The 19654-nt window shown below is 64.8% G+C and overlaps 5 protein-coding genes across 9 annotated transcripts; 3 read left to right on the top strand and 2 right to left on the bottom strand.

The window, feature by feature from the left end:
- Positions 1-44: 44 nt before the first annotated feature.
- Positions 45-7757, bottom strand: FAM193B (family with sequence similarity 193 member B). The gene is given in 11 exon segments (XM_053990872.1): positions 45-414; positions 542-617; positions 713-1721; positions 2234-2470; positions 2862-3057; positions 3986-4400; positions 4674-4883; positions 5066-5288; positions 5952-6191; positions 7433-7726; positions 7728-7757. Coding segments are annotated over 11 exon segments (3027 nt in total). The 3' UTR covers positions 45-317.
- A 1723-nt stretch (positions 7758-9480) lies between these two features.
- LOC128814848 (lateral signaling target protein 2 homolog) lies at positions 9481-13157 on the top strand. 4 transcript variants are annotated; one of them, XM_053991127.1, is made up of 12 exons: positions 9481-9524; positions 9994-10134; positions 10210-10347; positions 10441-10643; positions 10726-10815; positions 10925-11014; positions 11097-11198; positions 11280-11737; positions 11812-11925; positions 12076-12174; positions 12309-12424; positions 12482-13157. In XM_053991127.1, exons 1-12 carry the CDS (start codon positions 9483-9485, stop codon positions 12725-12727), a joined length of 1839 nt encoding a protein of 612 aa, XP_053847102.1. In that variant the 5' UTR covers positions 9481-9482; the 3' UTR covers positions 12728-13157. The 4 variants fall into 4 exon arrangements, with proteins under 4 accessions (XP_053847102.1, XP_053847101.1, XP_053847100.1 ...); XM_053991126.1 differs by lacking the exon at positions 9481-9524 and having other exon boundaries at positions 9909-10134; positions 12312-12424; XM_053991125.1 differs by lacking the exon at positions 9481-9524 and having other exon boundaries at positions 9909-10134.
- A 420-nt stretch (positions 13158-13577) lies between these two features.
- On the top strand, positions 13578-14986 carry MXD3 (MAX dimerization protein 3). The gene is made up of 5 exons (XM_053991464.1): positions 13578-13732; positions 13817-13846; positions 13953-14067; positions 14168-14333; positions 14416-14986. Exons 1-5 carry the CDS (start codon positions 13578-13580, stop codon positions 14523-14525), a joined length of 576 nt encoding a protein of 191 aa, XP_053847439.1. The 3' UTR covers positions 14526-14986.
- Positions 14987-15087: 101 nt separating this feature from the next.
- Positions 15088-16839, bottom strand: PRELID1 (PRELI domain containing 1). Its single transcript, XM_053991463.1, has 5 exons — positions 16704-16839; positions 16233-16458; positions 16039-16152; positions 15756-15834; positions 15088-15362 (listed from the first exon to the last, which is right to left on the bottom strand). Exons 1-5 carry the CDS (start codon positions 16793-16795, stop codon positions 15226-15228), a joined length of 648 nt encoding a protein of 215 aa, XP_053847438.1. The 5' UTR covers positions 16796-16839; the 3' UTR covers positions 15088-15225.
- Positions 16840-16944: 105 nt separating this feature from the next.
- RAB24 (RAB24, member RAS oncogene family) lies at positions 16945-19589 on the top strand. Of its 2 annotated transcripts, none has more exons than XM_053991454.1 (8): positions 16945-17104; positions 17503-17571; positions 17686-17764; positions 17892-17959; positions 18058-18157; positions 18501-18551; positions 18652-18714; positions 19174-19589. In XM_053991454.1, the coding sequence occupies exons 1-8, from the start codon at positions 16988-16990 to the stop codon at positions 19236-19238; spliced, it is 612 nt and encodes a 203-aa protein (XP_053847429.1). In that variant the 5' UTR covers positions 16945-16987; the 3' UTR covers positions 19239-19589. The 2 variants fall into 2 exon arrangements, with proteins under 2 accessions (XP_053847429.1, XP_053847428.1); XM_053991453.1 differs by having other exon boundaries at positions 18628-18714.
- Positions 19590-19654: the final 65 nt, after the last annotated feature.

The following is a 19654-nucleotide window of genomic DNA, read 5'->3' as shown; positions in this document are numbered from 1 at the left end:
CCCCCCAGTTTCCCCGGCGCGGCAGAAAGCAGCAGACACCGGGGTTTAAATAAAATAAAAAATTAAAAAGTTCTTTATTGGGTCCAGCACGGTCCTTCCCCGCGGCACGGGGAGCCGTGTGCCCGCGGAGAGGGGGACGGGACGGCCGGGATCACCCCGCGGGGAGGGGCAGGAGGATGGAGGGAGCCCCGGGGGTCCCCGCGGGGCAGGAGAGCACCGGGGCCCCCCGCGAAGGAGGGGACCCCACCAAGGTGAGGCGGGGGGCACAGTGAGGAGAGGCGAGCGGCCGTGGGTGGGGGGGGTGGCCCCTCCGCACCTCACTGGGCTGCGCTGGAAGTGGTTTTCTTCAGGGTGAAGTTGGTCCAGTTCACGGCCACCTTCTGCCGCGTCTGCTTGGCCGAGTCTAGGCAGAACCTGGCAGGGAGAGGATAACCCCGGTCAGCCCCCAGCCCCTCTGTGACCCCAGCCCCAGTCAGCTCCCAGCCCCTTCACGCCTCCAGCCCTGCTGGCAGAGCTTAGCCTGGCATGGTTCCCCCCTCACCTTTTGAAATACTCCACTTCTCTGTCAGTCTCGTCCATCTCTGCCCCATCCAGGTCCTTGGGCAGGAACACATCATCTGGGAAAGCAGAGCAGAGGGTCAGTGCTGCGAGGCAGGGAGGGGCTGCCAGCTGGGCAAGGGGCCACCACGAGGGCGGTGCTCCCAGCACTCACCGATAGAGGTATTGGATTTCTCCACTTTGTTTCGGCTCTTCCTGCTCTTGCCCTTGGGCTGGGGGGAGCCTCCTAGGGCAAGGTGGGTGCCCAGGGCGGGTGGCTGCTGCGGCGCCAGCTCTGGAAGCTCCGCTTTGCCCTCTCCCCTCCGGCCTTTCCACTCGCTGCTTCTCTCCTTCTCCGCCCTGGCAGCGCTGCTGCAGGCCCAAGGCTGCCCCTTGCCGCTCTCCCCGGGCTCGGCACAGCCGCTCGCCCGCTGTGGCTCCGGGGCACTGGCCTTGGAAGGGTGCTTGGCTCCCAGCACCTGCCCCTTCACGCCAGGGCTCTCCAGCCGGGCCTGGCCGCTGGGCACAGGCGTGCCGCCCTCCCCTTTCTTTGCCTGCCCGTTCTGCCGCTTGTTCTTCCGCTGCCGGCTCCCCGCGGGCAGCGACTCTGGCGGCTCCGGCCCCTTGGGCTGCGGCCCCTCCTTGGGCTCCTGGCTCAGCCCACTGCCGTCCGCAGCGGAGTCCGCAGCCTTGGACTGCACCCAGATCATGCGGGACAGGCTGGGCACGGCGCTCAGGCGTTTCACCACGCCGTTCTCGGCCGGTGGGGCTGGCGGGGGCTCCCCGGGCCCCTCGCCCCATCGGGGGCCCAGTTCACCCCGCAGCAGCGTGTGGCTCTTGGCAGGGCCCAGGCTGAGCGGGGCCAGCGCCAGGTCTATGTCCTGCAGGTCAGAAGACCCGTTGAGGTTGGAGAGCAGGTTCTTCTGCTCCAGGACAGCTGCCTTCTTGGGGAAGTCATTGACATCCAGGTTGAGGTCGTAGACACTGAAACTGGCCCGGATGGAGTCCTTGATGGTGTTCTTGATCTCCTGCAGCCGGCTGCTGAGGAAGCTGTTCACCCGCTCCAGCTCCAGCTCTGGCCACTCCAGCAGCTTTTCCTCGGCCGGCTCCCTGGCCTGGCTGGCTGCAGGGGCACGCTCTGCCCGCTTCTGAGCCTCCGCCTCCAGCTGGGCTTTCTCCTTCTCCTGCAATACAGGTGCCATGAGGATCATTTGGGCTGGGCCACAGAACCATGGGTGCAGGACACAGAGCTTTGCTCCAGCTTTGCCTGACAGCAAACTCAAGGGCAGCTGCTCAGCACAGCTACGCCACATCTTCCACAGTCCCTAAACTGTCACATTTCCCCCATGGGCACTGCAACAGCTGGACACTGCACACCTGACACTGCTCTGGGCACCAGATACCAGAAAGAGCCATCATGGCACTGCCTCTCCCTACCAGAGATGCATGGTGCCAGAATGTGGCATGGACCGGAGTGCATAGTGCAGCCCAAAGCACCCCGGAGGGCTGGGCAACCCTCTGTGGGAACAGACGCAGGGAGAGTCCTACATAGGGACAGGCACTGCTGCCACCTTGGATGAGAGTGACACAGAACTCAAGAACCCAAATGGATGCAAGGGAAAGAAGGAAAAGCCCTGCCAGCAGCACAGCCCTGCCTGGCTCTCCTCCTGTACCCCCAGCCCCTGCCCAGCCTCACCTTCTTCTTCTGCTTGTGCCGTGCCCTCTTGGCCGCCTTGGCACTGTTCAAGGGCTTGGGCTCTGTGCTGTTGATGTAGTCCAACAGTTCGTCCACATTGCGATGGTCCACAGCGGGCTCTCCTGAGCTGCTGTTGTGTCCAAGTTTCTGTGGCAGCTCCTCTTTTCTCTTGGTGAGGCGAGAACGCAACTTCTCTCGGATCTCAGCGTAGTTGCGGCTCGTGGGAGCGGCCGGGGGCTGTGGAAGGCAAGCACTGTCAGCCAGGCACCAGCCAGCATGAGGGGCAGGCAGCCCTGGCTCCCCCAACAGCCCCTCGTGACCTTCCAGCCACTCCCTTCCCTGCAGCCTCAGGGACAAGTCAGCACAGCCCTACTGAGCTCTTCCACCGTGAAGCCACGGGGCTTGGCCGGCTGCTCCGAGCCCTGGGGCTGGGCAGGCGGCTGCGAGTCGGGAGCAAGGGACCAGCAGGCTGATGAAGCAGGGTAGAAAGGCAGTGGGGGATGTACGTGCCTGCAGGAAGCAGCTGTGGCCAGACCTGCCCACCTCCCACTCTGGGCACAGGGACCGAGTGATACCTCCCCACGCAAAGCAAGGACCAGGGGTGGCAGCAGACCAGCCCCTCACTCACCGCGTTGTGGCCGAAGAACTCACAGTAGCAGCAGTCACAGAACTTCCCATCTTTCTGGTTGGTGGAGGAGGAGGTGCAGGAACTGCGCTCCGAGCTGCTGTCCTCATCCTCCCCGAGTCCCTCGTCTGCCTCGCAGGGCTGTGGCGGGTGGCAGCTTGTACCGTTTGGGAATTTGTGCCCTTTGCAAGAGGGGTCCCTGAGGAGAGGGGCGAGAGGTGAACAGGCGTCAGGCTATCTCAAAAATTGGCCCATGCATGTAGAACAGCCCTCCTGGGGAAGCTTGTGCCCAAGCAGAAGGATCTGCAGGACAAACCCCCTCCCCTGCATTCTCCTCTTCTGGGGAAGATGCCTGAGGAGCTCACAGGAGCAGCAATCTGTCACTCCCAGCCCTTAGGGCCTCTGACCAGCAGGAGGCTGGTGCAGCAGAGCCGCAGTGAGCCAGGCCCTGGGCTGGGAGCAGGGCAGGGCACGGTACTCACTGGGGGTAGCAGGTAGCACAGGTGAGGAACACTGGGACTGTGCAGCTGCCAGACATCCCCATGTGAGGCAGGACCAGCTTAGAAAGGCACAGGCTACCCAGCTCAGAGACAGGGAGGGCAGGGCACAGCCCACAGCATCATTCCTCAAGATCCAGCTCAGGACCCGACTGGCTCTCCACAGAAAGCTAATTAGCAGAGAGGAACCAATCTGCTCTCTTCCAGGGCACGAGCAGCCCAGAGAGGGCTGGAGAAACAGGTGAGCAGAACAAGTCCACAGGCTTCATCTTCTCGAGGACCTTTGCTCAGTGCCACAGCTGCCTGACAGGTCTCACTGATATAGGTCCTGTTGGCCAACTGCAGGTTGATCAGGGTGTTCCTTTGGGTGTTTTAGCTGGAGGAGAAGCACAGCCTCTTCTGCACCACAGAACCAAAGGACAACCGCAGGAGGAACATGTGCTGGGAGAGAAAGAGCTTCACCTTTGGTCTGCAGCAGTGGAATTGGCCCACAAATTCAGCAGCTTCCTGCACCACCATGCCAGGGCAGTCAGTCCCTCCACAGGGAGAAGTGCATCCATGGTGAAGGATGGCAGAAAAGGCATGTGGCCCCGCAAGGAGGCTGGAAGCAGGCAGGGTTCCTCTACTCACCTGTTCGTGCTGGGCAGCTGGTGGGAGGCAGGAGGAGGGATGAGTGAAGTGCTGCAGTGCCCGTTGCAGGGATGGGCACAGCCCGACAGCGGCGGCGGCATCTTCAGCAGCGGCACGTTGGCAGGGGGCAAGTGAGGGCTCTTGCACGGCCCTGGGCTGTGTGAGGCCGCGCTGGCCGGAGGGGACTCGGACACCGGCTTGGGGGCCGCCGCCTGCGCGCTGGGAGCAGGGAAGAGCGCGGCCTGCGAGGAGGTGCCCAGCGGGATGTGCGGTGGGGAGCTGAAGGGCCCCGGATGGGGAGGTGTCTGCTTGGAGGGGATCAGCGCCGGTGGCTGGGAGGGGAGGCCGGTGGGACTGTTGGGAGGAGCAGTGAGGTCGGAGTGCTGATGATGCTCTGAGGAGTGGAAGGCCTCACCTGCAGAGAGGCAGGAGCAGAGACAGTCAGACGCTGGCTGTACTACACAGATCAAGGCCATGCTCAGAGCCACCCACCACCTTTGCACAAGCTGATTCTCCTCCCAGACATCAGAGTGCTTGGGATAGAAGCCATCCCTACTCACAAAGGGCCTTGGGATCAGTGTGCCTCCCCCAGAGGATCCAGCCCTGCCCCAAGGAGAACAGGGCAAGAGGAAAGGCTCTGGAGCAGCAGGCCGGGAGGCTGTGGCCGGTGCTGTCCCTGGGCACGTACCTGGCGGGGTGGCCCTCCGGCACAAGCTTTTGAACTGCTTCGGCAGTGTCTTGCAGAAGTCGAGTGAGGTAGGCAGAGGCGAGCCCGGTGTGGCGTTGCTGGAGGTGGCAGAGGCCGTGTGGCTGTAGGGACAGGCCTTCAGCCCTGGCGCCGTGGCCGACACCTGGCTGGTGCACTCCGGAAACAGAGCAAAGCTGGGGAGCTTGTCGCCTGGGAGGAAAGCAGAGCTGGGGCTGAATCCCAGCACCCTGTGCCTTTTTCCAAGGGGCCCAATATGCTGCTGGTACTGACATTCAGAGGCCCAGCCTGCCCACCCTTGCCCACTAGGTAGCCACTTAAAACAAGAACTGGGCAGAAAGCTCTGTTCAACCCCATAGCCGGCTTCAGCTCACCTAGTGCAGCTGGGGGAGTGCCAAGGGGGCTGCCCTGCATGGTCCCGTTGGTGTGCTGCGAGTTCCAGAGGCCCGAGAGCTTGTGAGCAGACAAAAACGAGCTGGGGTCCCAGTCCCCTGAGTTCCCATGGCACGAGGAGGAAGAAGACGAGGAGGAGGAGGAAGAGGAGTGTGAGCCACCCCCACAAGACTGCGACTTGCAGGATGTGTGGGATAATGAGACCTATCAAAGGAAACACAGAATGAAGTGGCTGAGGGAACACCCTTGGCCCTCAGGTGTCAGCACCAAGACTCCCTCCATTGCAGCAGGGGCTCAGCTGATGTGAACCATTTTTATCATTGTCTTGGGAGTGACAAACACCACCTCCATCCAACACCAACACAGCCTGGCTCACAGAGGCTGGGCCATGCCAAGGGCCACACGCCTGTGCTGGTCCCACTCACACCAGGGCAGGGTTAAATAAAGCCAGGCAGAAGCCAGCTCCTCTACCCGAGTCCCATGCACAGGCAGGCACTTGCCCTGGCAGCCGCTGCCTCTCTCTGCGTCATGAAGGGAGCAGCCCTGGGGCTGGGGGACGCGGCACAACGCGCAGCAGAGCGGGGCTGGCAGGAAAGCAGTGGCACTGTCAGCCTTGCCAGCCTGGCAGCTCCAAGCCACGGCGAGCTGCTGGATGAGCCTCCACAGCACCACACACTGCCCCAACAGGGCCTGTCCCTGCTGAGCTAGAGGCAGCCCTGGGCAGGGAGGTGAAGGCTGGGATGTCTGGGACACTCAGCTCAGAATGAGGATGGGACCCACACACCCAGTCAGTGCCACAGGTTGGTCAGTGCCCTATTCCTACAGCTACAGCCCCAGCTTTCAAACCCCAGCACCGTAACCACGTACCGCCAGGGCCTGCTCCTGCACCGCCCGTCGCTCTTCCTCCTCCACGCTCTTCCGGCAGCTCTGGCAGATCCACAGTGGCATTTCTCCCAGGAGGTTCTGCACGAGCGTTGGCACGAAGTCTGGTGGCAGCCTCTCGCCTGGGGAAACCAGCCCATTGTGGGACGGCCCTCCCCAGTCCTTGCGCTCCCGGTGACAGAGCAGGCAGCACGTCTGCACAGACTGGTTGGTGGTGGGCAGCACCTAAGGAAGGACACACAGACTGTGAGTCACCCAGGTGTGATCCGGCGCAGATGTGGGGCAGACGAGACAGTGAAGGAGACCTCAGGATGCTGACACCAAACCAAGAAAATTCTTACAGGCTACATGTGGTATTACACCTTCTCCCACTGGAGCAGAGCAGCCTCAGGCTGACCAGCTGCTGCCAACCTGCCATGTGCTAGCTTGGGAGTGTTTGGACTTCTGGGAAGATTACAGCATGCCAAAGAGCCAGCCTTGCCACCAAGCAAGGCTGGGAAACCATCAGCACCTCCCACCATCACCTCTGGTACAGTGAGTCTGAGGGTACTTGCATGGCACAGCAAGACCAACTGAAATCCCACACAGGGATATGAAGGGTGGGTCCGACAGCCTCAGCTCTCCCTCCTCGCCCATCAAAGATGCCCCCACTGTGTCACCCAAGAGCCCCAAGCCCTCTCTCCCGCCTCTTTGTTCTGCACAGCCAGCGGTGCTGATGCGCCAGGGTGGGGTGCAGCCCCCCGTGCTGCTTCACGCTCTCCCCGCACAGGCACAGCCAGGTTGGGGCTTCCCTGCAGGAGCCGGGCTGCATCCCTCGGGCTCACTGGAGCCCTGACAGCCGTGACGAGCCCGGCGTGGCGCGGGCGAGGGGGCCCCCATTGTCTGCCGGCGCAGCGGGGCCCTGCCACAATGAGCCGTGCATTGAACTGCTGCTGCCAAACAGATGGCGTCTGCAGCCTCAAGGTGAAGCAAAGGTCAGAGGCCAAGGAGAGCAGAGTGAGGGCACAGGCCCCCTGCCCACCCACGGCGAGGAGGGGAGCAACCGGGCCACCCCGTGTGCCAGCTGACACAGCTAGCATGGCGGGTGACACCACGGCTGGTGACACCACGGCTGTCCCCAATCCGCCGAGCACATCCACACGCGGCGCCCACCCCCGCCTCCCTGCCCACAACCCGGAGCAGGTGGCGGCAGCCAGGTGTGTCCAGCAGAGAGAAGCGCGCCGAATGAGGATGCTGGAGCCACCTGCCATCGCCCAGTGGCAGGGCTGTGGCAGGGCTGGGCCCTCCCGCGGGGCGCTCTGGGAACGCTCCGAGCTCCATCCGCAGGGATGCTCCGAGTCGGGGGTCGGGGCGGGGATGGGGCAGGGCCCGGGGGGATGGGGGTGCAAGGGGCAGGGCTCCATCCCCGCCCAGGCTGAACCCCGCTCGGAGCCAGCCCCGTGCCCGCCGCAGCGCTACCCCGGTACCTGCGCGCTGCCTCTGCCCGACTCCCCGCCGCTGCCCGCCGCCGCCGCCACCTCAGGCGGGGCGGGCGGTTCCGGTGGTGGCGGCGGCGGGGGAGGCCCGACGTCGGGACCGGCCATCCTGTCACGGCGAGGCCCGGAGCCACCTGCCGCCGCTGCCGTCGCCGTTGCCGCCGTTGCCGCCTTGTTCCGCCGGCGAGTCATGGCGAGCCCGCCGCAGCCAGGACAACAGCCAATATGGCGGCGCGGCCCGTCCGGCCCCTGCCCGCGGGAAGGAGGGAGGGAGGGAGGGGGGAAACGCTCGGGGAGGTGAAGCCGCCGCCGCCATCTTGCGAGAGGGCGGGCGCTGCGCCCCCTGGCGGACAGGGGGAGTGGCGGCAGCGCCGCGAGTTCGAATCCGGCCCCGCTCCCCGAGGCTCCCGCGGGCCCTCAAGGCGCCGGGGCCTCGATGGAGATCGGGGCCGCATCGCGATCGTATCCCCCGCTGGATCACCAGAGTGCAGCTCACACTGAAAGGGAGCAGGATTAGATTAGATATTAGGAAAAAAGTCTTCCCTGTGAGGGTGGTGATGCACCCCGGTTGCCCAGAGAAGCTGTGGCTGCCCCATCCCTGGAGGTGTTCAAGGCCAGGCTGGACAGGGTTTGGAGCGGCCTGGTCTAGAGAAAGGTGTCCCTGTGCATGGCAGTGGGATGGAACGAGATGATCTTGAAGGTCATTTCCAAACTATTCTATGATTCTGTGATTCTTGGCCCTGCACAGGACAACCCCAAGAATCTCACCCTGTGACTGAGAGCATTGTCCAAATGCTCCTGGAGCTCTGTCAGCCTTGGGGCCATGATGACTTCCCTGGGGAGCTTGTTCAGTGCCTGACCACCCTCTGGGCAAAGAACCTTTTCCTAATATTCAGCCTAAACTTCCCCTGACACAGCTCTAGCCATTCCCTCATGTCCTGTTACTATCACAGAGAGCAGAGATTGGAGCTGCCCTCGGCTGCCCCTCCTGAGGAAGCTGCAGCCCATAATGAGGTCTCTCCTCAGTCTCCTCTTCTCCAGACTGAACAGACCAGGGGACTTCAGCAGCTTTTCATCGGACATCCCCTCTAGACTCTTTGCAGCCTCCTTTGGACACTCTCTAATAGCTTTATTATTTTTTATTGTGTGCCCAGATCTGCGTGGACCTGTGGGACAAGCAGGGCTCCAGTCTCACTGTGTGCTCAGGGATCCCCATCCATGGGAACCAGGACATGGCTGAAAACAGAGCCGGAGTCTGTGGGGTACACAGGGAACCCCAACACCGGGGCCAGTCCCACACCTGCACCCGTCTGGCGCAGCCTGGGCACTGCCATGACTCAGGGACTTCCTGAAGCCGAGGACGTGCCACTGCCGTGTTTGTTCAACCATCCTCCACGGATTCTTTACCAATGAATCCACCCCATTAGGCTTTCAGCCACCTGAATTATCAGTACCCACATCCTGTGGCCAGAGGTGCCAGGTCTGGAGCAAACACGTCCTTTGGCACAGCTGGGGTGGTTTGCCGTGGCCAACACCCCGAGTACCCCCTGGCACCTCTTCTTGGCCACTTGGTTCCTCTTTGTCCCACCGAGGGGGTCACTTTACCCCCTTCCCACTGCATTACCCCGCTCCGCACTCCACGCCCTGCACAGTGAAGATGCCTGCGGGTGCTTCTCCCGGTGTTCCAAATCACTCCGGGAATGCTCGGCTGTGGGAAGCGCTGAGGTGTGTCGCCGTCCCTGGAAGGCTGGGGTGCGGGGAGAGAGGAAACGGGGGAGGGTAGCCGGGGATGCAGTCGGGAATTTGAGACGGGAACCAAGACCGGGAAGGAATAGCCGGTGGTGAAACCCCCACGGCAGACGCACCCTCACCCTTCCCATCACAGAGAACCGGTCCGTCGAGGAGCAGACGGGTCGTCCCGGTGCCGGGACTGGGCGGACACCGCTCCGATCCGCCCCCGGGCGGTGCCCGGTGCCGACCCGCCCCGTCGGCGAGCGGCGGGCGCGGGGAGCCGGGCGGCGGCAGAGCTGCGGGACGCGCCATGCTGCCCGCTGCCCTCCGCCGATGGCTCCGCCGACCCAAGGTGAGACCGGGGGGTGCACACCGGGCCGCCCTCCCTGCGCCCGGGACCGGCGGAGCCCCCGGACCTCCCCCGTCGGGGCGATCCAGGAGCTCCGGCGATCGCGGGAGCAGTGGGGGCGGCCGGGGTCCCCCGTGGTGGAGCGGGAGGAGGAAGCGGGGGGACTCCGGAGGACCTTTCCCGGTGTTTAGAGCCACGCACGGATCGGTGCCAAAGCTGCCGGGATGCGGCTGAGCTTGTTCATCCTGCTCTGGCCCCGGGGAAACTGAGGCACGGGTGGGTGGGGAGGGCGGCGCTCCCCGGGAGGAGCCAAAACTGCCGTGGGAGGTCCCACGTACCTGCCCGAATGTGTTTGTGGACCCGTGGGGTCCGATCCCTCTGCGACTGTGGGAATGGGAGTTTTGGGATCCCGCTGAAGCAGCACATGCAGATGCGGGGTGCCTCCACCATCACCCCCCCGCTCTTCCCGCAGCGCTCCGACCCACGCCTGCTCTCCCAGTTCTTCTTTGCCGACGAGAGGGTGACACGGGTGGTGGCCGAGATCAACGGGCTGGATGCCGAACTGGATCCGCAGCAGTACCTGCTGCTCCTCAACCAGCTCCACCTCAGCCAGGTACGGGGGCAGCCCGGACCCCGCCGTGACTCCGTCCCCCCGGGAAGCCGCGGGTGACACCCCTGCCGTTCCCAGGCTCACCTGCTGGCCGTCCTGGAGCGGATCATGGAGGAGTGCATCCCCACGCAGCGGCACAGCCGTGACTACCTGGTCAAGTTCCCCGAGGAGCTCTTGGTGGACAACTTGGGGAACCACATGCTGTTTGCTGCCGAGGTGAGCCCGGGGCGATGGGCACCCCACCGTGAGCTGACCCTGGGGTTAGGCATTGCCTTTGGTGCTGGCTGCTGACAGTGCCTTTCCCGGCAGTGCCTCCTGGCTGGGACCTTCCTGGAGATGGAGGAGTCAGATGGGGCACAGCTGCGGCCCCAGGCCAGGAATCTGCTGTGCAGCCTGGAGCTGGTCCGCACAGTGCTGCGGGAGCAAAGCCTGAGCCAACCCAACTCCTACCCAGAGCCTGTCCGGGCTGTGCTCATCCAATTTGACCGGCTATTTGCAGAGTTTGAGCTGAGGTAAGGGGCAGGGGTAGGGTGCTGGGGTCACGGTGGGCTGTGCCAGGACTGTAGGGGCCTCACAGTCTCCCCATCTCTCCAGCTACGTGTCCTCGCTGGTGGCAGTGAAGTCTCCTGATGAGATCTACAGGCAGCAGGAGATCATCGTGCTCTTCTGTGAGACAGTGGAGAGGTGAGTGAGGGGCACTGTGTGTCAGGTGGGGGCTGCAGGGACTCCAGCCCCAAGGATGGGCAGCATCCCTAGGCTCAGATCCACTGTAAGGGTGTCTGTGTGTCCCCAGAGCCCTGCACCTGGGCTACCTGACCCAGGAGATGATTGATGGCTATGAACCACTGCTGATGTTCACCATCCCTCGCCTGGCCATTATCAGGTGGGTGCAGCCCCTGGAGAAGGGGATATGTCCCCTGCCCTGTACCAGCCCCTGACATGAGCTGGGCTCTGTCTCCTCACAGCGGTCTCCTCATCTACCCCGAGGGTCCCCTCAGCCTGGAGCGGAGCCCTGAGGAGATGTCCCGGGTCTTCAGCCCCTTCTACAGCCTCCTGAAGAAGATCAGGTGTGCAGTGAGGGGTGATGGGCGGGGCTGTGGGGAAGCAATGGGGCCGTGCATGGGGCTGATGCCAACCCCTCACCGCAGGGACCTGTTGTGGGTGCTGTCAGCAGAGGAGCTCTGCCTGCTGGAGAGGAGCCTGTGCACAGCCGAACAGGAGGATCCCTGCAGTCCAGATGCCCCCGCAGCTGGGGGGGCAGATGTGCCCAGTGTGGACCCTCCTGCTCCCTTCAGTCTTCTGGAGGTCCCTAATGCCACCCAGCCACTCCCCACCTGCACGACACGACTGGGACCCCCCAGTGCAGTGGACGACCTGGGCACCGATTGGCAGCAGGGGTGTGCGGTGGGCAGGGAACAGGGCCAAGATGGCACATCTCATACCATCCCTGGCGTAATGGTCACCTCCGCCCTGCGCAGTCCCCAGCCCCTTGGGAGCGGCCCAGGGATGGGGGTCAATGCCACCCCAGGTGCCCGCTGCTCGGAGCTGCGCTCCCGCTACAGCAGCACCAAGGACATGCTGCACACCCTCTTCGTCTGCATCTCGGGTGAGTGACCCCCAAGCCAACCCCCCAGCACCCTGATCCCCCCAGCACCCTGACCCCCCACCCTCCTGGTGCAGGGGTGGCTGATCAGCTCCAGACCAACTTTGCCAGTGACATGCGAAGCATCTTGAAAACGGTCTTCAAGATCGTGTGCTCGCAGGCGGAGCCCTCGGAGGAGCAGAATTACAGCAGTGAGTAATCCCCAGGGACATGGGGGACTGCTCCTCTCTGCCCTGCCCATCGCCCATCCCTGGTGAAGCAAGGCCACAGCCCTAGGCTTGGGAAAAACGTGGCCATCGTGCCCGCCCAGCTTCAGCTTGGTTGGACCCTTGTCCCCGCAGAAGAGAAAGATGGTGACTCCTGTGGGACAGATGCTCCTCGCGTGGCTGACTGCCCACTGTGCTCCAGGCCTGCAGAGGCTGCCAGGCTCCGGAGGGCAGGTGAGGGGCTGCCCAGGTGCTGTGGCTCTGGGGCAGGGTGTGAGGCTGGGGCTGATCCTGCCCCATCCTGCCTTAGGGGGTCTGGCTGTGAGGGGAGCCAGGCTGAGGGGCTTTTACCGACGTGTTTTGCCCAGCAGGTGCCCGCCACCTGCCCGAGTGGGTGCCCGACAGCACATGCAGCCAGTGCTCTGCCTGCCGCTCGCCCTTCACCCTGCTGCGCCGCCGGCACCACTGCCGCAGCTGCGGGAAGGTAGGACGGGGTTGGGATGGGGCATGTGGGACCCCCGAGAGACCCGGCTCTGCTCAGCCCCTCTCTGGCCTCTCGGCAGATCTTCTGTGCCCGCTGCTCACCGAACACCGCAGTGCTGCCCTACTATGGCCAGGCCAAACCCGTACGTGTCTGCGCCCACTGCTACAGCACACACCTCCCGCCCACATCCCGCTGTGCCCGGAGCCAGTGAGAGCCCTTCTGCCAAACCTGCATCTTAGGAGGCCGCACAGCTGGGTGCCCAGGGCCACTCCGGGGCTGCCGGGCAGCACCTCGGCCCCGTGACTCTCCTCAGAGCTTGGTGGGCTTGGCGGCAGGACCCCCCCACCTGGTGTTAGGCTTCCCCCCCGATGCACAGGGGCAGGACCCCACACACGGTGGCAGTCCGTGCGGAGTGATGGTGGGCGCAGGACCGCCTCTCCTGGTGCACCATGGACTGCTCTGCTTTGGGTGAGCTGCCTGCTGCCGCCGTGCACCTGCCCCCCGGCTGGAAATGTGCTTCGTGGTGGTTTTTTTTCAGGTGAACTTTGGCTGCTGTTGGGCCCGGGGCAGAGTCTCCCCCCGGGGCCTGGCCTGAGAAGGTGCAAACAGCCCTCACATGACAGCGGGTGCCCCGGGGCCGCCCGTGCCGTGCCGTGCCGTGCCCGGGAGCTGGGGCCCGGCGCTCCCCTTCCCTCCCTATCGCCTCCACCCGATGGATTTTAATAAAGAGATAAACCCGTCTGTCTGGGCCGTGTGGCGCTGGGCCGCGGCGATCCCCGGCGGGCTGGTGGGCGGTGTGGGGACACGCGTGGGCTCGGTGGGGCGGGGGATGAGGGGCTGGGGGCAGCAGGGCGTGCGCGCTCCCGGCCGGCTCGCACGGGCGGACACGGGCGCGCACGTGGGCGGGCGCACCTTTCCCGGGGGCGTGGCCGTTTTGGGCGTGGCCCTGAGGTTGACAATTGCTTGACACCAGCTCGGGAGGCGTGGCCTGGCGCCGGGGGGGGCGTGGCCCGCGCCGTTCCCCTCCCGCCGATTCAAATTTGAAGCACGCGCTTTCCCGCCTGAATTTGTTTGCCCGCCGGGGTGACGTAAGCGGCGCGGGGCGCCCCGCAGCCAATGAGCGCGCGGCTCGCGGCCCCCCCACCCTCCCGCCATGGAGCCCGCGGCCACCAGCATCCAGGTGCTGCTGCAGGCGGCCGAGTTCCTGGAGCACCGCCAGCACCGGCACCCGCTCGGCCTGGCCGAGGCCGAGCACGGCTACGCCGCGCTCTGCCCTGCGCCGTCGCGCCGGGCCGTGGGCAGCGTCAGGTGAGCGGTGGGCGAGTGGGTGGGTGGACGGACGGTGGCGGCGGTCGGTGGCGGCGGTGCTGATCACCCGTGTCTCTTCCGCAGGTCGGTGCACAACGCGCTGGAGAAGCACAGGTACGGGGGGGCGTGCGGGGAGAGCGGCGGGGCAGGGGGTGGCAAAGCGCCTGCCTCCTCTCCGCGGCTGACCCCCGTGTTGCTCCCCTCCCCTGCCCGGCCGCAGGAGAGCGCAGCTCCGGTGCTGCCTGGAGCGGCTGAAGCAGCAGGTACCGGTGGGCGCGGGGCCGTCCCGTTCCACCACGCTGAGCCTCCTGCACCGTGCCCGGCTTCACATCCAGGTGAGGGGGGGTGGTGGCACCGGCATCGCTCGGGAGGTCTCTGTGTGGCAACAGGGCTGCCCAGCTCGGCCCCCGCTCATGGCTCACCGGGTCCCCACAGAGGCTGGAGGAGCAGGAACTGAGGGCACGAAGGGCCAAGGACCGGCTGCGGGACCGGCAGCGGAGCCTGCAGCGGCGGCTGGAATCGCTGCTCTTGCCCGCTGATGGGGAACGGGCACGGGCCGACAGCCTGGACTCGTCCCGGCTCTCAGAGCCCTCCGAGGAAGGTAAGAAAGGGGAAAGAAAGAACGAGGGTGGGCAGGGAGGGAAAGCAGCCAAGGGCCTGACCCGGCCTTCCCCCGTGCCCAGAGGATGCCGAGGTAGAGGTGGATGGTGTGGTGTTCAGAGGGAACCTGCTGCCCAGCTTTGGCACCGGGAGGGACCACAGCTACTCCAGCCCCCAGAGCCCCGCATCCTGACGGTGCCTGCTGCCTTCCCTGCCCTGCCTGCCTGCCTCCTTCCTGCTGGGAACCCAGCCCCAGCCAGCCTCATCACAGCTGCCAGCCTAAGGGGCCACAGATGGGGACGAGAGTCCAGCTTTGCCCCCCCACAGCTGGGTGGCACTGGCTGTGGCACTGGGTGCATGGGGCTGGACTGTGCTGTGGCACCTGCTGTGCACAAGGCACTGGAAGAGGTGCTGGAAGAAGGCCCGGCTGTCGCTGAGGACACCCTCCTGCCTCCCCCTGTGCACCCACGGGCAGTCTGGGGGCTGCCTGGCGTGGGTATGGGGCGCTGCTGCCCACTGCAGACACGACTGCAGGAAGGCTCTCCTGCCCCTGGAGAGCCAGGAAGGGGAAACGAGTGCATTAAGCAACCTGCCTTCATGCTCCTGCAGCCACCCCGCTCTCTTGTACAGACCCGACACTTTTATAGTAAAGGCACTTGGTAAAACCCTGGCCTGTGTCTTCCCTACAGAGGGCTGGACCCCCAGAGTGGAGAGCAGCGCTGGGCTCTGCTCCAGCCAGGCCAGCCTCAGCCAAATCAGAGGTGGGAGTAGATTCTTTAATGATAATTACATCTCAGAAAGGGTCAAGCAGCAGCTGATTGTCAGACTTATACAGTTTCTTTAAAAATATAAAATCTAAGGAGTCTCCTATCTGTCCTGGTGCAGCTGGCCCCTCACACGTACTGCTTCTTCTTGGTGGCTGCCTTGCTCGCCAGGTCCTTGGCTTTCTCCGTAGCAGCCAGAGCTGTTTCCTTGGCTTTCTCGGTCGCTTCCTTGGCTGTCTCCACCAGTGTTTTGGATGGAGCTTCTCCTACAACATGGAAGCTGTTAACCCCACAGGAGTGCTGGCTAGACCGGCCCTGCCACCGAGGCACGTCCCCACGCAGGGAGGAAGATGAGCCCGGCGTTCCTGACCGCGGCACGTCGGGGCACGTCGCAAAGGGGAACCACAGGCACGTGACCGTGGCCATGTTCCACCCCCTCCTGCCTGCACCCCACCCTTGCCCGGCCCTGCAATCACTGCTGGCCTGATCCACTCGGGAAGAGCAGGCAGTGCCAAGACACAGGGCAAAGGCAAGGGGTGAGGATTTCACAGTCAGATGAGTTCAAGCAACAACCTGCCCATGGACTGGAGTGTTCCCAGAGTGACCTCTAACTCCAAGAGACCCATCCCGGTCAGCCCCAGCCTGCCCTTGGTGCCCACCTTGCATTTTTGCTAGCACATATTCAAATCCCTTAGTGCTCTTGGTCACGTTGCTTTTGAACCTGGCCAGACCAAACTCCTGCAAGAGAAAAGGCAGTGAAGGTGCGAGCCCTGTCACCCGCAGCCCCTGGGGCTTTGTCCCAGCTTGAAAAGTCACAGTGATGGGTCTGGGTGCCTCAAGAGCTCGTGATGGGGGGGGGGGGAACAACGGGAAAGGGTGTAAAAACCAGCACAAGGAAAGGGTAGAGCGGGGGCGAGCAGGAGCTCTACTGCTTGAGCTCACCTGGATGGCCCGCGAGACGCCAAACAGGCTGGAAGACACCCAGGCTTCCCGCTTGACCTCGGTCCAGTTGCTGTTCTCGGGGTTCACCCGGTACTCGCAGCGCTCCTCCACCACCTGCACGAGGCACAGCCCGGCCGTGGGCACCGCTGGGTCCCCTCCACCCCCCCACACGCCCGCCCAGCAGCAGCGCCTACCATGAGACGAGCGTGGTTGATGTTCCAGGTGAATGTGGTCATGGTTCGGTTCTTGGGGTCCACGATAGAGTCCTCCAGGATGTAGACGGAGTGGGCGACATTGGCTGGGAAGAAGCGCTCTGCCCAGCGCGGCATCCGGTTGGTCTTGGTCAGGAGCCGCCGAGAGAGCAGCTTGTGGTCCGGCGTCACCTCCCGGTGCACGATGTCCTCGGTCAGGACATGTTTGCTAAAATGGGGAAGAAAACATCACGCCCTGCTCCTCGCCGACTCTCCCCCGGGGGTGGGAATCGTCAGGAACTGAAGGATTAAGGCAGGCAGGGAGGAACCAACTGCCCGCTGGGCGCTTGGGGTGCGGGACACCCATCCCCGCCGGCTGGAGCCCGCGGGACCCCCGGGGAAAGGGCTGGGCTGAGCACGGGCGGCGGCACCAATCCCAGGCGGGACAGGGGGGCGGGGAGGGCCCCGGCGCACCTGTAGGGGTTGGGGTAGCGCTGCCAGAAGGCGGCGAACACCTGGTCCCAGGGCCCCTTGAGGACGCCCAGGCTGGCGCAGTATTTCCCCATGGGGCCGCCGCTCAGGCCCGCGCCTGCTGGGCGGCCGCCATGCGGCCCGCGCGCCCCGCCCCGCCCCGCCGCGCGCTTCCGCCCCGCCCCTCGCACTTCCGGCACGCCCCGCCCGCTTCCGGCCCCGCCCCGCTCGGTTCCGGCCCCGCCCCGCCCGGTGCGGCCCCGCCCCGCGGCGGCGGCGGCGCGAGGATGAGCGGGCGGCGGGTGGACGCCAAGGTGGTGCTGCTGGGGCAGGAGGGGGTGGGCAAGAGCAGCCTCGTGGAGCGCTGCGCCCACGGCCGCTTCCGCGCCGGGCCCTACCAGAACGTGAGTGGCACACCGGCACCTCGCGGCCCCGCGCTGCTGCACCCCGCCCCCGGGATGGCGCCCCCCGCGTCTCCCTCGCCTCCCCGGGATGAGCCCCCTCGCGTGGCACCCCCGCATCCTGCCGTGCGTGGTCACCCCGTTTCCGCGCCGTGTCCCCGGGATGCGGCCACCCACGGCTCTGGCACCGCGTCCCCTCGCGTTGTTCCCCCCGTGTCCGGGCTGGGACCCGCCGCATCCCTCCCGCGCCCGCGGGTCGGTCCCCTCGTTTCCTCACCCTCTTTCCGCACGCCCCGGGATGAATTCCTCCGTGTCCCTGCGCCGGTTTACACCGTGTTCCCAGGCCAGGTGCCCCCGCATCCCCGGGCCGGTTCCCACCGCTCCTCTTGCTTCGCTTCCAGACGATCGGAGCCGCTTTTGTGGCCAAGGTGATGACCGTGGGGGACCAGACGGTGACGCTGGGCATCTGGGTAAGTGCAGGGGCGAGGGCCGTGCCAGCGGCCCGCTGACATCCGTGGCCACCCCCTGACCCTGAGACCCTCCGACCCCCCGTCACCTGCCGGGCGCTTCCCTGTCGCCCCCAGGACACGGCGGGCTCGGAGCGCTATGAGGCCATGAGCCGCATCTACTACCGGGGAGCCCGGGCTGCCGTCGTCTGCTACGGTAAGGGCACGGAGAATGGGAAAGGGAAGGAGCTGGTGGCTGCAAAGGGCCCGGGCCGGGGTGGTGGTGACACCGGTGGGTCGGGCACTGAGGAGCAGTGTCAGCAGACCCCGATTCCTCTCCCCAGATCTCACCGACAGCGGCAGTTTCCAGCGAGCCAAGTTCTGGGTGAACGAGCTGCAGAACTGTGAGGAGGTACGGGGGACCCGGGGGCTGTGAAGCCTCCCCACAGGACAAGGGGCGCTGGTGGAGGGGACGTGGGCACACCCCTCCCAACCCTTTTCCTGCTGCAGGGCTGCCGGATCTACCTGTGTGGCACCAAGAGCGACCTGCTGGAGGAGGACAGGAGGAAGCGGGGGGTTGACTTCCACGATGTGCAGGACTACGCTGATGGTACGGCCAGTGCTGGCCCTTCCCGGGCTCATTGAGTGGGTGGGGAGAGAGGGAGGATTGAGCTGCTGCGACCACCTGAGGAGCTTGAGGAGCTCTGCCCTTGCCGTGCCCACAGCAGATCCGATGGCACCTGGGCTCCCTGTATGGTGAGGCACCAGCTCTGCCAGGGACCTCCCTGGGCACAGCATGTCCTGACATGGGCAGGCACGTGGCCAGCTGGGCCAAGGGGCTGGGAGCCCTGCCCTGGGTCCCTGCCAGCTCGCTGTCAGCAGCTGTGCCCAAGGGGTGACACTGGGGGCAGATGAGCCCGTGCAGCAAGTGCCAACCTGGGCCCTTATTTCAGAGATCAAAGCAGACCTCTTTGAGACCTCCAGTAAAACAGGCCAGAGCGTGGGTGAGTAGCTCCTTGCTGGGGCCGTGTCCTGGCTGAGCAGGGCTGGGGGCTCTGCCTGGCAGGGGGGCACCCACAGCTGCCATTCCTCCTCGCCCCCCAGATGAGCTGTTCCAAAAGGTCGCCGAGGACTATGTCAACTTCTCCGCCTTCCAGGTGATGACAGGTGAGTAGGCAGGACCTGTTCCTTCCCAGGCACCCTACCCTGTACTTCTGGGTGCAGAGCATGAGCTGTGAGGGTCTGACAAGGTTTTCCTTGGGGGCTGCTGTGGCTCTGTGCCAGGGTTTGTCTCATGGAGTCTGAGTTCCATCACAGCATCCTCATGCCTGCTCAGGCCAGGCTCAGCTGCCTCATGGTGGCATTTGGCAGCCGGGAGCCAGGAGCCTTGCTGGGCTGCAGGACTGGCTCAGCTCTGCACCAGCCCTGCCCAGGCATGCTCAGCCTGGCTGTGCCTCCCGCCCTGGGCTGGGCCGTGCTGTGTGAGCTGTGCCATGACCCTGAACCTCGCCGCTTCTCCACGGGGCACCAAACCCTCTCCATGGGACCTGCCAGGGCCCACGCCTGGGACCAGCAGCTTTGGTGGCGTGGACGTGCCAGCAGCCTGCTGCTCCTGCTCTCTTCCAGAGGACAAGGGTGTCAACCTGGGCCAGAGGAACAGTCCCTATTTCTACAGCTGCTGCCACCACTGAGCCCCTGTGCCAAAAGGGAATTGCTGCTGCTGGACGGGCAGCTGGCGCGCACCGGACTCCTCCGGTTTTTTACCTGCTGTGTTTTAGCTGTTGGGGCCTGTCTGCAGCACAGCCTCCGGACTGCTCTCCTGGCACACAGAGCGGCACAGGGCTGCCGTGCAGTGCCAGGAATCATGGACTGTCACTCTGGGGACCCCCTCCCTGCCACCTGTGGTGTTTGTGGGAGCTGTGGTGGCCCAGCGGTGGCCAGTAACTTATTCTCTCAGAGATGCTCGATTCTTTGCAGATTTATTTAAGCGTCTTCTCTCGAGGTGTACAATGTAAATAAAACGCGTTGTGGTCTGAGCCGTCCCCCTGCGCGCGAGGCTGTCAGGCCTCTCCCCTCCCTGCCTCCCCCAACTCAGCAAGACAAACCA

The sequence above is a fragment of the Vidua macroura genome, chromosome 15 (assembly GCF_024509145.1).
Source record: "Vidua macroura isolate BioBank_ID:100142 chromosome 15, ASM2450914v1, whole genome shotgun sequence".
Taxonomy (NCBI): domain Eukaryota; kingdom Metazoa; phylum Chordata; class Aves; order Passeriformes; family Viduidae; genus Vidua; species Vidua macroura.
This window is presented reverse-complemented; position numbering and strand designations above follow the sequence as displayed.

Excerpts from the sequence above, each read along its gene's own strand:
- LOC128814848 (XM_053991125.1), top strand. The coding sequence starts at position 9,946 with ATGCAGATGCGGGGTGCCTCCACCATCACCCCCCCGCTCTTCCCGCAG. Across the intron at positions 10,348-10,440 it reads ACATGCTGTTTGCTGCCGAG|TGCCTCCTGGCTGGGACCTT; the intron begins GTGAGCCCGGGG and ends CTTTCCCGGCAG. Across the intron at positions 10,816-10,924 it reads TTCTGTGAGACAGTGGAGAG|AGCCCTGCACCTGGGCTACC; the intron begins GTGAGTGAGGGG and ends GTGTGTCCCCAG.
- MXD3 (XM_053991464.1), top strand. The coding sequence starts at position 13,578 with ATGGAGCCCGCGGCCACCAGCATCCAGGTGCTGCTGCAGGCGGCCGAG. Across the intron at positions 13,847-13,952 it reads AACGCGCTGGAGAAGCACAG|GAGAGCGCAGCTCCGGTGCT; the intron begins GTACGGGGGGGC and ends GCCCGGCCGCAG. Across the intron at positions 14,068-14,167 it reads GTGCCCGGCTTCACATCCAG|AGGCTGGAGGAGCAGGAACT; the intron begins GTGAGGGGGGGT and ends GGGTCCCCACAG.
- PRELID1 (XM_053991463.1), bottom strand. The coding sequence starts at position 16,795 with ATGGGGAAATACTGCGCCAGCCTGGGCGTCCTCAAGGGGCCCTGGGAC. Across the intron at positions 15,835-16,038 it reads GCGTCTCGCGGGCCATCCAG|GAGTTTGGTCTGGCCAGGTT; the intron begins GTGAGCTCAAGC and ends TTTCTCTTGCAG. Across the intron at positions 15,363-15,755 it reads TGTGCTAGCAAAAATGCAAG|GAGAAGCTCCATCCAAAACA; the intron begins GTGGGCACCAAG and ends TCCATGTTGTAG.
- RAB24 (XM_053991453.1), top strand. The coding sequence starts at position 16,988 with ATGAGCGGGCGGCGGGTGGACGCCAAGGTGGTGCTGCTGGGGCAGGAG. Across the intron at positions 18,158-18,500 it reads TGTGCAGGACTACGCTGATG|AGATCAAAGCAGACCTCTTT; the intron begins GTACGGCCAGTG and ends CCCTTATTTCAG. Across the intron at positions 18,552-18,627 it reads TAAAACAGGCCAGAGCGTGG|CTGCCATTCCTCCTCGCCCC; the intron begins GTGAGTAGCTCC and ends GGGCACCCACAG.